This window comes from Rissa tridactyla, chromosome 7 (genome assembly GCF_028500815.1).
Source record: "Rissa tridactyla isolate bRisTri1 chromosome 7, bRisTri1.patW.cur.20221130, whole genome shotgun sequence".
Lineage (NCBI taxonomy): Eukaryota > Metazoa > Chordata > Aves > Charadriiformes > Laridae > Rissa > Rissa tridactyla.
Window position 1 is genome coordinate 30327510 of NC_071472.1, and position 14786 is coordinate 30342295.

The following is a 14786-nucleotide window of genomic DNA, read 5'->3' on the forward strand; positions in this document are numbered from 1 at the left end:
TACAAGTTTTCATTGTTTACATTCTTCAGCTCATCTGCTTAGTGTTACCCTCTAGCTGTTTAGACTGTAGTGCTACAGCCAGCTTTCCTTGCTGAGCATAAGGTCTTGTAGCAGCATGACGGTGAATGGCCTAATAAAGAGAAGGCAAGTCACTGGTATTAAAAGTGATCTTGTTTGGCCAGGAAATTTTTATACTATGAAAAATGTATATGGCATGGAAGAGTGGATGAGATCGTTTTGGTGCAGGCTTGAAACGCACGCTGACTTAAAAAGCAGCATAACATTCCTAATGCTGTGTTTGAGAAGGTGCACGGTGACAGCACTGATCTCAGTCCAGCCGTAAACATGGATGTAACATTTTACAAGATTCAGTGCTTAACCCAGCCACGCAAAGTAAAATACCAGAGCTCACATTTATCTGTAGCCTCTTTGAAACCCACATATTACGGGGGCAAGATGAAAATACAGATAATATCTGATTAAGGAAAGTCTTATTTATCATACATATACTGTCCAAGGATTTGGTATGATGCATCATAGAAGTAAGACCAGAGATTTAGTATGCACAGTTACTAAGCACGATCTAAACGTGTTCCTTTGAAGGTCATGCCAAGGGCTACTGAATATGTTTGCTTCTGAAATTCTAGTGATCCAGACTAGGTTTCAAATCCCCTGGTAGAATTTAAGTACTCCTGAGGTTTCATACAAAATTTAAGCTTTCATTTAAATGAAAACCAGTTTCCAGCTCTTTAGGCAATGCAGATACCCTTCTGAAGGTTAACTAATACAGCGATAGTGTACTGAGTTTTCAGATAGATCGAAAAGATGGGTGAAATCACAGGGAAGGAGGACTGTGATCAGTATCTTTAAAGGGACATGAGCTGCTCTATTTCTCCTTGAAAAGTTATTCTTAAATCTACTAAAAAAAATCCTATCAATTTTGTTAAATATTTCTCAGCTAGGTAATTTAGCAGGTATACTTGACCAGCGTGCTTTTACTTGTGGCTGGATCTATCTAAAAGACCATTCAATTTGGGAAGAAATAGGCTGCAATTTTAAGGGTATAAAGAATTGTTCTACCTGGTACCAGGATTTCTCCCTTCTTTCTCGCTTCCTTCAAATATGGACGATAGGATTTCTGCAGGGGGCTAGGGAGAGGAGATGGCAGGAGAAAGAGGCTGCCTGTAACAAGAAATGGTGGCTCTCAGGTTTTTACCTTACAGTAATAATTATTATCATTCTTCCTAAAAAGAAAAAGGCTGTAAAAGATCAGCTTGATCTAAGACACATTAGCGTGATACTCTCATTTAGAGAACAAGCTAGTGCTCCAGAGTGTGCTGCCAAGCACTGTGGCAAATTTTGAGGAGTAAAAGCAGAGTAACTTCTGAGATTTTGTTGGGTTTTTTTGGTTTTGTTTTGATTTTTTTTTACTTAGCGATTAACAAGCTCTATTTGTGATCTATGGATAGTTTTTTTCATTGTAAATAGGTAACAGAAGGTGATATATGTGTATATATGTGTATTAAGATTTGATAACCAAATTGTGATAAAGAAATTGTTTGTAAGAGCATGGAGCCTCTCTGGTGCCTGTAGAGGAACACAGGTAATGGAATTTTGGGGTACAGGGCTGTAGGATTCCATAGCACTTGAGGCCCTTGCTGTGAAACATTGCACATGAGCTTTTGCACGCCAACATTTGCAAAGTGTTATCACTGTTCACCCACAGATCTCCTGTTGTCAATACAGGAAGAAATCATGGTCATTTCTTAGAAGGGTGTCTGAAATATTATCAACAATGGCTGCCGTGTTAGTAGTATAAGAGTTTCACATTTCACAATGTATGTTATACAGTAGAAATAGTTTAGATTATAGATGGCTTCTTAGAGTAATTCTGGCCATTACTTGCTTGGCCCAGAAGCACTGCTTTCCTCTCTTAATCCTTGATTCTTGAAAGATAGGAACATGTTAATTTTAGGCATATGACTAATGACACTGAATTGATAGTGTCATCTTTCAGAGGGCCTTGAAAGGTCAAAGCTATAGCAACTTAAAAAACTGTGTGTGATTTCCTTATGCATTTAGTATTAACAAAACACATGTGTTTGTTTTAAAGGCAGGGTCTGCACTCTCCTTGCTCATCTTCAGAGGCAAACACATCCAAGTGAAATTATGCTTGTTCTTTTTATCTGCTAATTAGTTTTCTGAGAGATGGGGTGGATAAAACAAACAGCAAGAAAACCAAGCAAGAGTATTCTATTCTCCTACCATAAACCCCAAGTTTTAAAATTAATTGAAAGTGGCTTTTAAACTCCTGTTAGGACCAAAATGCGTAATGGATTGATGTTTGCAAATAGCATTGGGTCTGCCAAAAAGCAACCAGAAGGCTCAAAATTGCAATCCCATTAGAATGAAAATAATGCACCTTCCTTTGGTCTCAGTGTTCAAGCACACCACTATAGAAATTCCCAAACCTTTGCCAAAGTGCTTTCCCACTGCAGTAAAGATGAAATCGAGACGGAAATGTACATGACTGTAAATACACATATACATAGAATGTATATACACACACTCGTTCATAGTTTAACATAGCAAGATGTTACTTTCATCCACATGTTCACCTCTTGGATTCACATCTGAACTACAATATTTGTCTTGACAGTCTGTTTCACATGAGGTGAGCCAGGAACAACCCTACGCAACTCCACAGTTTGACACTGCTATGAAACAAATGAAAGATTTGTTTCCTTTTGTCTCAAAACCTTCATATGCAATTTAATTTTGTCTTTTATGAAAAATACCAAAAAGGAACCTTATGGCCAAATCTAAGCATTTTTACTACTGAACCAGTGAGATTCTTCTGTTCACTTTGAAAAATACCATGATGTAGTCTTTTATTCACATAATTTTTGAGGTACTATTAGGGAGGTTTAGTGAGTGAATCTCTCAATATTATTGACTGTTTAAACCCCAGTTTCCTATCTACCATCCCACTAAATGTAAATTTATTCTGACTGTAGATTGGCAAATGTCATCCCAAATGTGTCTGGCCATTAACCACAGAGTGTTACAGGTCCATAGGATTACCCTAGGAATGAACTGGTACAAATGGGCACAGGAGAACAGCAGTCAGGCACAGGGAGCGGGGAATAAGCCACCTTTTAGTATGCAGCAAGAGCATTCACATTAGGAGCTAATGCAGAATAGCTAGTGAGTTGGAAATTCATAGCAGATCTCACCCATTGTGGTCATCCATGTAGACAATTTTGTGTTTTAATCTCAGGCACTGTTAATCTCATTTTAAAATGTGCTCCCTTTGTACTGTGCTAAGCACACTCTTCTGTGTGGTCACTTATTTCAGAGGAATACTAATTACATCACATTTACCCAAATGCTCATTCAGAGAAATACATTACTGAGTTTTTCTTGAAAATAGGCAGTTAAGACTTCCGGGCCTGAGAGGACAAAATGATCTTTCAGCTTGCCACAAGATCACATGAACTACATACTTAATGACCTCTCTCTGCCCTTTTCCATTAAAAACAAGGATTAAAACCATGACCTCTGACAAACATTTTAAACCACCTAATATGAAAGGGTCATTTCATCAGCTAACTGCAAAACTGAACGATTCTCAGAGACAAAAAGAGAAATGAAATTCAGAACTGTTGCTTTAGTGCTCAGAGTAGGGTAGCCCCGTGCTCCTCTGAGGCACTGGGGGAATATGGCACTGTGTGGCTCTGTAGGTGCCCCGACAGAGTCAGCGTCTGCCTCTCCTCTCAGATGACCAGTGACAAATATAGAGGTCTCAGCTACAGGTGGATGCTTCTTAAAAGTATCAGGTCAGTTTACATATTCACCACGCTCCTGAGCTTCTGCTATATCAATACGCTTGTTTTTTTCTTCCCTTCCCTAAAGAATTTGTCTGCTGTTGGGCCTAATTTTAAAGGTATATGTTATCAAACTACAGGCCATCAAACTACTGAGCATTTTCAGACCTTTATTTCAAATGCTGTTCTCATAGCAGCTGTTTTCTTTCACTATGCAGTATGCAAGTCATCAAGAACTGTTTCTTTGACCTTCACTTTCAGCTTTTCAGACTATATACCATTATGAGGGCTTGCACTTTCTATATCTGTTCCTTCAGCATATCTAGAGCTCTATTTCACTGTGGGTTGGCGAGCTGTGTGTTTTGTCTGTCTTATCTTCACACCGCTGGTACAAGATGCCAAATATCTTGTCTGTTATCACACACTTAAGTAATAGTCCTGCGAGAATTACAGATATTAGAACTGTCACTGAATTAGATAAGGGTGCTGACTGCGCACAGTAAACCAGGAAGAGTGTGATAACTAGGAAGAGGGTAAATCAATCAAAAATGGATAACAGTTTCTATTGCTTTCCAACGAAGCATCACAAAGCATCTTCCAGAAGTCCATTAGCTTATGTGTCACACTAAAAATATTTTAAACGAGTATCATTCATTGCAATGCCCTTGCCAATGGTAGTAATTGGGGAGCAAGAATTCAAAGAAGGAATAATCACAGACACTAAAAGATTGCCTCCGTCCAGAAAGAGTTGAGAGCATACAAAGGTACCCAAATGAGAATAATCTTCTGTTCCTGTGCATATGTAGGCTGGATGTCAAAGATAACAGGTGCCTTGGGAAAAAAAGATTATTTATACTGTGTAATCAGTGCAACACCTGGCACAGCTGGGGATCTACTCTGTGTAGCAGTAACAAGAATAGCATGGTGCATCAGTCTTTAAGTGTTTGCCCCATATTTCCTTAGCATCATAAAATCCCCATGTAGAGTATATTTCAGTCTAAGCAGTCTCAGAAGAACTTACTCAGGCTACCAGAGAAAAGGAAAAGCAAATATATTTTTTTTTCTACTTGTCTGCTTACCTGTCTGTACCTTTAATTTTAGGGCACTGCAAAAAGAAAAATTCCAAATGAAACACTATCAGGCTGTGCTACGCTGCCAGTACTGACATACAAACCATTTCAAAGCAGTACATGCCACCAACCCAGCCAGGAAATTCCGCTCTCAGTATTGCCATAGTGGGTGGTGATGGAGGCAGCGGCTTAAAAAACAAATCCAGAACAACTATTAAAAATGTGCCTGTCTCATAATGGAGGCTGCCTATGAACAATGGACTGAATACAGTCTGCTAATCATGAAGAGAAAAAGCTGCTATTGAAAAAGGAACAAAACTATGCATTGCTTGAATACTTTTTTTGCTATATGTGTTGGAGCATCTTCCAGATGTTCATTCTGGATGTGCCATAAGAAGATGTTTTGATGCAGTGTTGAGCAGTAGGGGAAACAGAATGAACACAGACTGAAATGAGCATTTTGGTCTGGAAATAAAGTATAATGCTGGCTCATTGCAGACTCTGGACTCCTGAGAAATCAAAAGTATGCTCTTTTATTTGGGGGCAGATTTCCTCAGTATTTTGGGGGAAATTTTACTTTCATCTGAGCTTCTATTTATGAAGTTTATCTATTACTTTGCAGAGGTGTTTTGAGAATTTGTAAATGCTATATGTATATCAATATTCTTGCTCTATGCATTTTCTTTCTACTTTGATTTTTATATTTCGTGCATTTATCACATCATATGATGTTATAGTGTAGCACAGACAGGATCAGATAGGCTAATGATACAAATTAGAAAATAATTTCAGCATCTTAACATTGCATGGCTCAGCCCCTGTTCCTGCATTTATCTTCTTGAGTTTTAAACAGGAAACAATTCTGTATTTTTCAGGAGTTGATAGCTGCTCATCAAGACCGTGCAAAAATATAGGTAAGACACATTTACATAATTTGCTTTATGGTTTTAAATGCCTTTCTAGATCAGGAAATACTGACCTTGAAGAAAAAAATTGTAATTTTTTTACAGCACACTTTAACGTATTTTTGTCTGAGGGAGTTTCTCATGCTATTGGTCACTGACTTTACAAAGTCAAATTGTGAGGTAGCAGGAGGTCCTCGGTGAGATTACTTTCTTTTCCTTCTCCAAGAAATTTGCAAAATGAGAGTTGCTCAACATCTGAGAGTTTTCCAGACAGTTTTTGGGAAGGTCAAATGTGATTTTTGGATTGCATGTGGGGGCATGCACACAGTGACATTTGTCCTCTACTCCTACCATTATGTTAGTGATAAAGGTGATATAGCCATCTAAGTAATTAGGTTTAAACTTTATGTCATGCCTCAAACCACTATCTACTCTAGAAAGGAAAGACAGGTCTTGTAGTTACTTATGTAAGAATTTTGGGTTCACATCCCATTTTAAATTTTCAGCTACATCATTAGGGTGCAGACTATGAACCATAAATGAGAGATAATTATCATCATTTTTGTCCCACCTTGTTTTATCTATGAATAGGACAATCAGTCTGAGGCAGGGATTACGTGTCTGTGTAGTGTTTGGTCCAAGGGGACCCTTAAACATTATCACGTATCTCACCGATGCAATGTAAACAGTGACCTCTGAGGCTTATAGGATAACAGGCCAGGTCTTATCTCACCTCATTTATTTTCTCAGTAATGTCTGACATGACTAGAATGATGCACTGGTATCTCATTGTACAGGCTGCTTTCCACAGCCCCACTATTCTGTGTACCTACGTGCCTTAAGTTTCAATCATGTGGTTCACTTGCTTTGTTTAAAGTAGTTTCTTCATATTTCAGGGATTCTTCTCATTGGTATGTGAATGACTGTGCTTCTTGTTTTCATGTCTTCAGATCAGCCTCATGTCTCTGACTCCCAGGTGATGGTGGAATTTGCAAATGGAAACTTCAAGTTCACATTCCCCAACCCCAAAAATGTGAGTGAGTTCAGCATGACCCTCTTCAAAGGGCATGAAAAGAAGGAGATCTGTGCAATCCATTTGAGCAAGGAGAAGGTTATCCCCAAGAGTAATGTCACCTACTGTCAGACAGAGCATTCAAATAGCAGCACCACTTTCATTCTTAAAAATCTGGAAAGAAAACATATCGACATTTATACCTACTGCCTGGAGATGTTCTTACCCCCTCCTTATATAGATTGCCGTCTGAAAGAAACCTATTTGTACATCCAAGGTAAGTTTACTTCTCTTCTCCTCTCGGTTCAGTTTACTGATAAGTAGACATTGGGCACATCTATGCTGCAGTGAAAACTGAGACTGGAGTTTGCACAGGTATTTCCAAGTCAGTTTAAAACTACTTAGCAGGGGGCTGGTAACAGCAGAGCTGTGTTGGCAGACTGCTCAGCATGGCCTCTCCATAATTATTCATCTTCTTGGGCAGGTTTTGCAGGCCATGCTGAGCTCTGCATATCATTGGTGGCACCAACTACATCTTCTGGAGTACTGCAGTCCCACCTTTGCCTGCAGCAGAAATGTCCCATTGTCCATTTTCCAAGCTGCTAAATGTAAATGTTAAGATTATTTCTAGCTGGGGGAAAAAAAGTCCATTCTGAGAGCTCTCTTCATGTGCCAAATCAGCTGTCAAATATCTGTGCTAGTAGTAGTATATGGAACTCTCTGATGCCACACTGATGTGAAGAAGTTGGTGTTCACCTCTCTGAAGCAGGCCTTCAGCTTTAGAGCCTTCTTAGAGCAGAAGAGATCCACAACTGATGAGAGTTTTTTGCCTTTTACTGAAAAGGATTTGGACTAACTTCAGAAGGCTCGCTGCACAGGCTTTAATTTTGAATTGCCTTTCACTCAGTGGCTTTCTGAAAGACTTAACAGCATTTTTGCTTACACCCCTTCTTGGTTCTCCATATAGTTCAGTTTCAACATAGTACTGCCTTTTGTCCTTCCCTTGCCATCTTTTCCTATCTCTCAACACCAGGACTAAACAAAGATAGAAGTTGAAATGCTAAGGCTACAATTATGTGATTGGGTCAAATTATCTCTCAGCCCACTCTGAATTTAGAACCGCTTCTCAGAATCAAGCTGTGACATCCTTTTTTGTCTGCAGTGTTTCCCAAAGCTGTCCATTTCGATTTGTACGGATAGCCAGATGCTCATAGCTATTGCCAGATGTTTCATGCCCTATCATATACTCTCCCAGATCTGGGCAAGGGTAATCTTGTGTCCCTCAGCTTGTCTTCCTATCCAAACACGACTGCCGAAGTCCACCCTTCTTTTGATCAGGCTGCCCTCTAAATCACCTATGGTACTCACTGAATGTAAGCTTAAGCCTCGCTCAGATCTGAAATACCATCATGCTCTCAATCCTGGCTTGGTTTCTTTTTCAGTCTACACTTCAGCCCTGTGTACCAACAGTTTAACCTCTCCTTCTGTAAAACTGCAATGTTCTGTTTCCTCCCGAATACGCTTTTCCAAGGTGGCTTTTCACCTTAGGAAAATCCTTCTCCAGAGCTCACTTTTGTTATTTTGTTACTATGAAGAGAAGAGGTGAAAGAATTTGAAAAGTTGTCTCTGGGGGGGGGAAATGCAATTTATCAGTAATGACTTTTTTTGCCTCCCCATCTCCAGATAAGGAAGACTGCATTTCACTGGGACTCACATCATGGATAATTATTGGCCTGATCATGTTTGCCATGATTTTCTGTGTCTTCTGTGTTGTAGCCTGTTGCTTAAGGAACAAGGTAGGCAAGTCTATGAGATTCTGCAGAATCCTCCTTCCAAGGGTCATGGATGAGGAACTTGATTTAATGAGATTTAGAGGGTGGGACAAGTACATACTCACTCAGCACGTGATGTGTTTTTTGACAAAGAGATGAAGTTGTTAATTTACCACTGAAATTCAGTCATTGATGACAGCAGCTCAGATTTAATTTTTCTAAGACAGAATTGCTTATTGATTTAAAGGCTGGGAATCAAAGGAAAGAGGAGAAATGCTGCACAGGTCAGCAAAATTACTTTGGTAAGCAATTCACCTGATTGTTTTCTTCAAGAAGGGGAAACAAATCATCAGTGGAGCAATTCCAGCTCTGTTCTGGAGCAAACCCACTTAAACAAAGAACCAGTTGGCTCAGGAAAGAAAGGAGACCATGGGCATTAGTTATTCTTTTGGACAATGTGTGGTTTTCATTTTCAGTTTGTTTTATTCCAAGTTTTCTACTTCAGTGCCTGTCTATTCTGAATTCAATATTCCCACTGAAAACAGTGAGAGTAACTGCTGCCCTACTTAAATAACAAAGGCAGAAGTGGTGGAGATTAGTGACCACGAATTAAATTCATGGCATTTTCTCTCTGTTTGCAGAATCAGCAGTGTGAATCCAACTCCCATGAGTACAACAGTGAATACATGCCCATGGCAGCAGTGAATGTAGCTAAAAAAACAAGAATCTGAGGTTGTATTAAGCCTAGTTGTACTTGTACCTCTGCTTGTATCTGTTGCAAGGCTTTCTCTGGGAGGGAAAGGGCTGCTTGCTGTGTCTCCCATTGATTCTAGGTGGGTGAATGGGCGGGATTGTTACAATAGCCTGGTAATGGTGTTCATACTGCCACGTAGTAAGGAAGAGGAAATGAAAAGCAAAATCTCTGGAAACCTTTTGAATCGAAATGGTGGGCTGATTCCTAGAAATGCAACTGCTTCACATGAGTGCAAAGTAATGTTCTTATGCATGAGGAAGAGATGTGAAACTGTTCCATTCATATTCTTCTGATGATGCGCGGTACCCAAAATCTCTCAGGGGAAGTGACTTGCTAGATTTACTGAGTGTTACTGGCTAAGGGCAAATAATCTGTAGAGCATGAGGAACTTCCTAACCATTTAAGCCACTGCATAGTAGCCAGAAGCAGTTTTGGATACAGAACAGAAGCAGAATTTGGACTGATTCACACATATTGGGGTTGCATGTAACTAACTCTTCATTTCTATTTCAGGTATAAGTTGCTTGTGGCATGGAAATTCTGGCAGCAGAGGTTTCCAGCTACTTGAACTGGACAATGGGAAATCAGCATTTCCTCACCTTTCCCAGCCTCCCTGAGCTCTCATGATGGTCCTGTGCTCAGTCATGAGACACCCACTCTAGTACTGTTCCGAGCTGTGTTTTGCTCTAGCCTTGTGTGTTAACTGGCACACTGCCTGATCCACTGACCTGTGCACGAAGTGCTAACAATGTCATAAAGATGTCAGCTTTTAGTTGAAGAAAATGTAGTGAGTTAACTTGACAGTAGATTCCTGTAGTGCTGCTACAGAGGGAGCTTTTATTTTCTACAGTCTCCTTTATTATAAACTTTTCACTGGGGACAAAAAAAAGGGACTACCTCCAATGCCAATCTGTGTGGCACAGCCATGAAGCACTGTCAATGTATTGCACATGCTCTTTTGTTAGGGCTAGTTTAGTCTGATATTATCAGTTCCTCCTCAGATTCACTGTCAAACTTCTTAGCACCACACTAGGAGAGTGTGGTATGCATGCATGTTTTCCTGCACCTGGCTGTGGGACAGAAGGGGAACAGAACCTGAGAAAGCACAGCAGAGACTTTACTGTGACACGGTACCTTAGGTATGTTCCTCTGCATTTTTCGTATTTGTGCTATCGATACATCTTTGCCATTCACACCTTGGGGCTCCTCTTATTTAATTAAATTCTGCATTCTTTCACTAACAGAGGAATATATTACTTTCAAGACTGCAATTGTTCTTTAAATCAGTTCAAACCTGCGGGATCAGTCCCTAAACTAGGAGGCACTCTCCTGTTCACGTGTCTTGTAGTACAAAGTCAGCACAGTCCATAAGGCCAGTATATTCATGGACTCTGCATTGCAATTACCTTCTTATGGCTTGACATGAAACCTTTACTACTTCCCCAGTGGGTTCAGGGGTTACTTGACCTGCCTCAAATTGCTTAGAGCCTGCAGTATGAATGAAATGATCAATCCTTCATGCTCCTTGTGAAATCCATCAAAGTCTGACCATAAGTGACCAACTGGGAATCCAGCCTGGATATGTTGCCAGACACCATTTGACTGCTGGAGGCAGAGCGGTGCATTGATTCTGAGTCTCTACGTAATTCACTGAAAAAACAAATATCGGTCAGAGGACACTGTTGTGAAAGATACATAGCCTGCTTGTCTGGCAAACAGAAGGCTGGTTTCAAATTCGATAAGGCAAACAGGGACTGTCAGGCATAAGAGGACATAAGCTGGTATGTCAAGAACAGGCTTTTCCTCAACAAACACCTAAATACATGGAAGTATTGCAGAGAGAAGGTGCAAATTGTTAACTGTGACATTAAGCAAAGGGGAAATAAATAGAGCATCAAATGAAGCGGGGACTACCAATTTCACAGCGGGTACCCTGCTTAGATCCCCAGCTCATAGGCAGAGGTGTAGAGGGGCACCCTGGCGTGTTGGGTAACTTTACATTCTCTCACATCTTTCTGCCACACAACTTTTGCCTAATTACTTGACCTCCCCAGCAAACAAACTCTCCTCTGTACCTTCACAAATACACTGATTTCCTCATTTAAAAAAAATATTGGAGAAGTTATTGCCTTTTAAAATTATTGCCTTTGACAATTATTGGTTTTGAAAATTACTGGTGAAAATAGCTAAACCTACTGCCTGTGAAAAATGCTGGATGCAAGATCCTATGTAACAGTGGAGAGTCCTATCCCCTGGAACCTTTCACCAGACTGAGAAGGAAATTCAAGTTTCTGTAAGAATGAAAAACTTGAGGTTTGCCTTGAGATGCTGCTGGATAAAGAACAAATGATGAAAGTCTGAACAAGGTAGTTCAAAATGCATACATTCTACTCTGGAGGGATAAATGATTTATACTCATTGTAACAAAGCTTTCAGAAGTCTCAGCTTCCATCAGTGCTTTCTTTTTGGAAAAAGATATTTTTGGTCTTAATAAAACTTTTTTTTTTAATTATGCCACATGTATCCATAAGAAAGTTCATGCATGTGTGCATGTCGTGTGAAAGAAATAAGCTCTATAAAATCCACAGTGCAATGGCGAGGCAGTTTGGATCTGTTTGTTTCCTTTTATTTTCATGAGAAAGTCTTTTTCATGAGAAGTCATGTATTGTCCCATCTCTTCTTCCTTTCTTTTAATCCCTTATGCAGTATACAGACAATGTTCAGGATTATTTTGGGACATTTTTCAGTTTCTTTCTACCATTCTTCAATATCTCCAAATCAAAAGAAGCTGAAAGAAGATAAAGGATGGCAGAATGAGAAAAAAAGCCCTATGAAAAATGTAACATGATCTGAGTCTATAGACTGTGTGACAAGAAAGGATTAAAATAAAAGAAGACAAAAGAGGAGTCAATATGAATAAACAAAAAGCCTGATATTCTAACAAGTCAGCATTTCAAAAAGTAAAAACTCACTTTGGAAAGCCCCAGTTTTGGGAAAAGACTATTTTAGCAGGAATAAAATCAAATAAGAATATTTCAGCCAACTCTTCTACAAAATCTACTTTCAAGATAAGCAGAAGCATGAACAACTTTGAGACAACATCCAGGAAATCAGAGGTTTGAGGGTAAAATAAACTACTAAGACAGTCTCAACCTATGTTTTCTCTGTTTGCTATGTAATGGTTTAGGATCGTAACAGAAATTTTTGCAATTGTACAACAGTCCATGAGCGGGGTTCTAAAACCTTTTCTTCTCCATCTTTGTCTTCTATTGTTTTATGGGGATTATGACTGAAAAAGTATTTTGGCTAGGGCTTTTCCAGGAGCTGAATCCCTAACAATCCCTAACACAGTATTAGTGTGAAACTCGTTTCTGTCGTACAACATGTAACAAAGATTCAGTATCAGTAAGATGCGTTCATCCTTTCTGATTTATCATTGCTGTAAGTCACCCCAGATGTATTTACACTCGGTAATGCCCTTTAGATCTTCCTAGTCCGTGCCAGTATGGGTTGAATTAAGTCAGTAAGTCAGTAGACCAAATAGGTATGTACAGCAAAGAACTACTCATAATCTCCTTGAAGGTTAAGACCTGAAATAAAAATTTACAACTTGAGCAAACTTCATCTTGCTAAACAGATAGTATGATCTAATGTGAACAGGTGAAGGATGTTAAAGATGACAACTATGTCTACTTCAAAATTTAAGGAAGGATAAATGACAAGGATATCATAATTTGAACACCTGCATATCTTAAGATGGTTTGAAATGCAAACCTCAATATGTATTTTGCAAGCTTGTCCTCCCAGCCTGAATTATGAACCCAAATCTGAATGCTCCTGGAGTTTAATGATTAAATTCAAGATTGCAATTTTATACCTAATATATAGCACTGGGAATGAGATGATGCTATGAAACATTGTGGGCCATTTTCCCTTAGTATACGTATTTTGTTAACTTCAAAGTTCAAGAAGTTTGAAATTCTATCATACTTCTTACAGACTTTCACAAAGTTTATTTAATGCTGGGGAAAACAGGCTCTTGAACTAGCATAAAGAAAACAAATGTATCAAAATGAGGATCTGTACTGAAGATATTGTACACCGTTATTCATAAAGTGTTTTACAATGTGAAAAGTCCCTTATGCATGTGAATCTATAAGTTGCCATGCAGAAGAGCATAGCAATAATAAAAATAGAAAAAATACAGGTAATTGAAATTATTTAGTTAAAAATAAATCCAATCAGTTAGTGGGGACTTCTGTTCATACAAGGTTTATTGGGGAGCTAGATTGAAGTCTTTGCCTTTGGTTTGACTTTAACTGCAATGAGACACTGCATATACCCAAGTCTCTTGTGTTGTCCAGTCCATCATTGCTATAGCCGTCTACCCACTGTCATAAAAATTTCCCATTTCCTTGAGAGATGAAATTTTTAGGTTTGTATTTATGTTCTATGATTATGAGTTCAATTCAGCGTGGGAGGTTGGTTGGAGAAGAGGGAGGAATAGGAAGGATAAAACAGCTTTTCTGGCAAAATGAACTGGACAGGTATGAACTAGAGATATGAAGAAGAGGTCAGGGGGTGAACTTCATCTAAATGAGTATGCCTGAGCTATTTAATTCCTCCTGGGAGTCATAAGATCTTGTATGGCTTGAGATCAATTTTTAAAAAGAGATAAATCAGCTCTGACTATCAACAAGAAAGATTTAGCTGCATCAAGCATAATAATTTTTAAAAACTGCAAACATTAACAACTTTGAAATACCAAACATCTTGCACATATTAAATCCTGGATCAGTCCTCCCATTTTTTAGTATACGTTGGCAAATCCATCACCAATGATATTTCATCCTCTGCCCCAATGCATTGCGGGAGCAAGTTTCACTGCAGCTTGTATAGTTTGTTGCCATCTCTCAGAATTAAGGACAGAATTTAACGTCTGGATTGTGCAAAGACTTGCAAGGGGGTATTCCCTTTCCCCCTGCCAAGGAGGAAGGCTCATTTGCTGCCCTAGGGTTCTTGTGAAAAAATGTCTGAAACGCTGAGAAAAATGGAAATAATGTTAGCAGCAGCTGATGAGAGCAGGATGGAGCATATTGCCTTCCAAAGATGGCAGTTTAACTGAACATAATCTATGCAGTATGAGAACTCTGCATCAGCTTTTCAGGCTACTGAGGCCAAATTTTGGAGGACAAAGCTCAAAACTGGGATTCTCAGACCTTTTGCTGGCAACTTACCTCCACAAAATGTAAGAACTTGTGTTTGTCTATTCAATCAAATCATTTTCCCTTTGTAAGACAAAAAAAAAAAAGACAGGAGTTGCTCATTAAGGCTCTTTTGGGCCTGAGTGAAATAGGTGACATTGTAGTAAGCACCTGTCTGAGTGCCAGCAGAAGTGCCTTAACTGTTCCTCCTATTATGGGTCCTCCTGTTGATCAGATTTGCA

General features: G+C 39.2%; 1 protein-coding gene across 2 annotated transcripts in view; it reads left to right on the top strand.

Annotated features, from left to right (window-relative positions):
- The window catches only part of LOC128913058 (inducible T-cell costimulator-like), a 29861-nt gene extending 17369 nt beyond the window's left edge, over window positions 1–12492 (top strand). For both annotated transcript variants that reach the window (XM_054210045.1, XM_054210046.1), the window contains exons 2-6: window positions 5773–5811; window positions 6753–7091; window positions 8498–8610; window positions 9228–9318; window positions 9854–12492. In XM_054210045.1, the coding sequence (XP_054066020.1) occupies window positions 5773–5811; window positions 6753–7091; window positions 8498–8610; window positions 9228–9317 (581 nt within the window). In that variant the 3' untranslated portion in view covers window position 9318; window positions 9854–12492. The remainder of the gene's footprint in view (window positions 1–5772; window positions 5812–6752; window positions 7092–8497; window positions 8611–9227; window positions 9319–9853) is intronic.
- Window positions 12493–14786: the final 2294 nt, after the last annotated feature.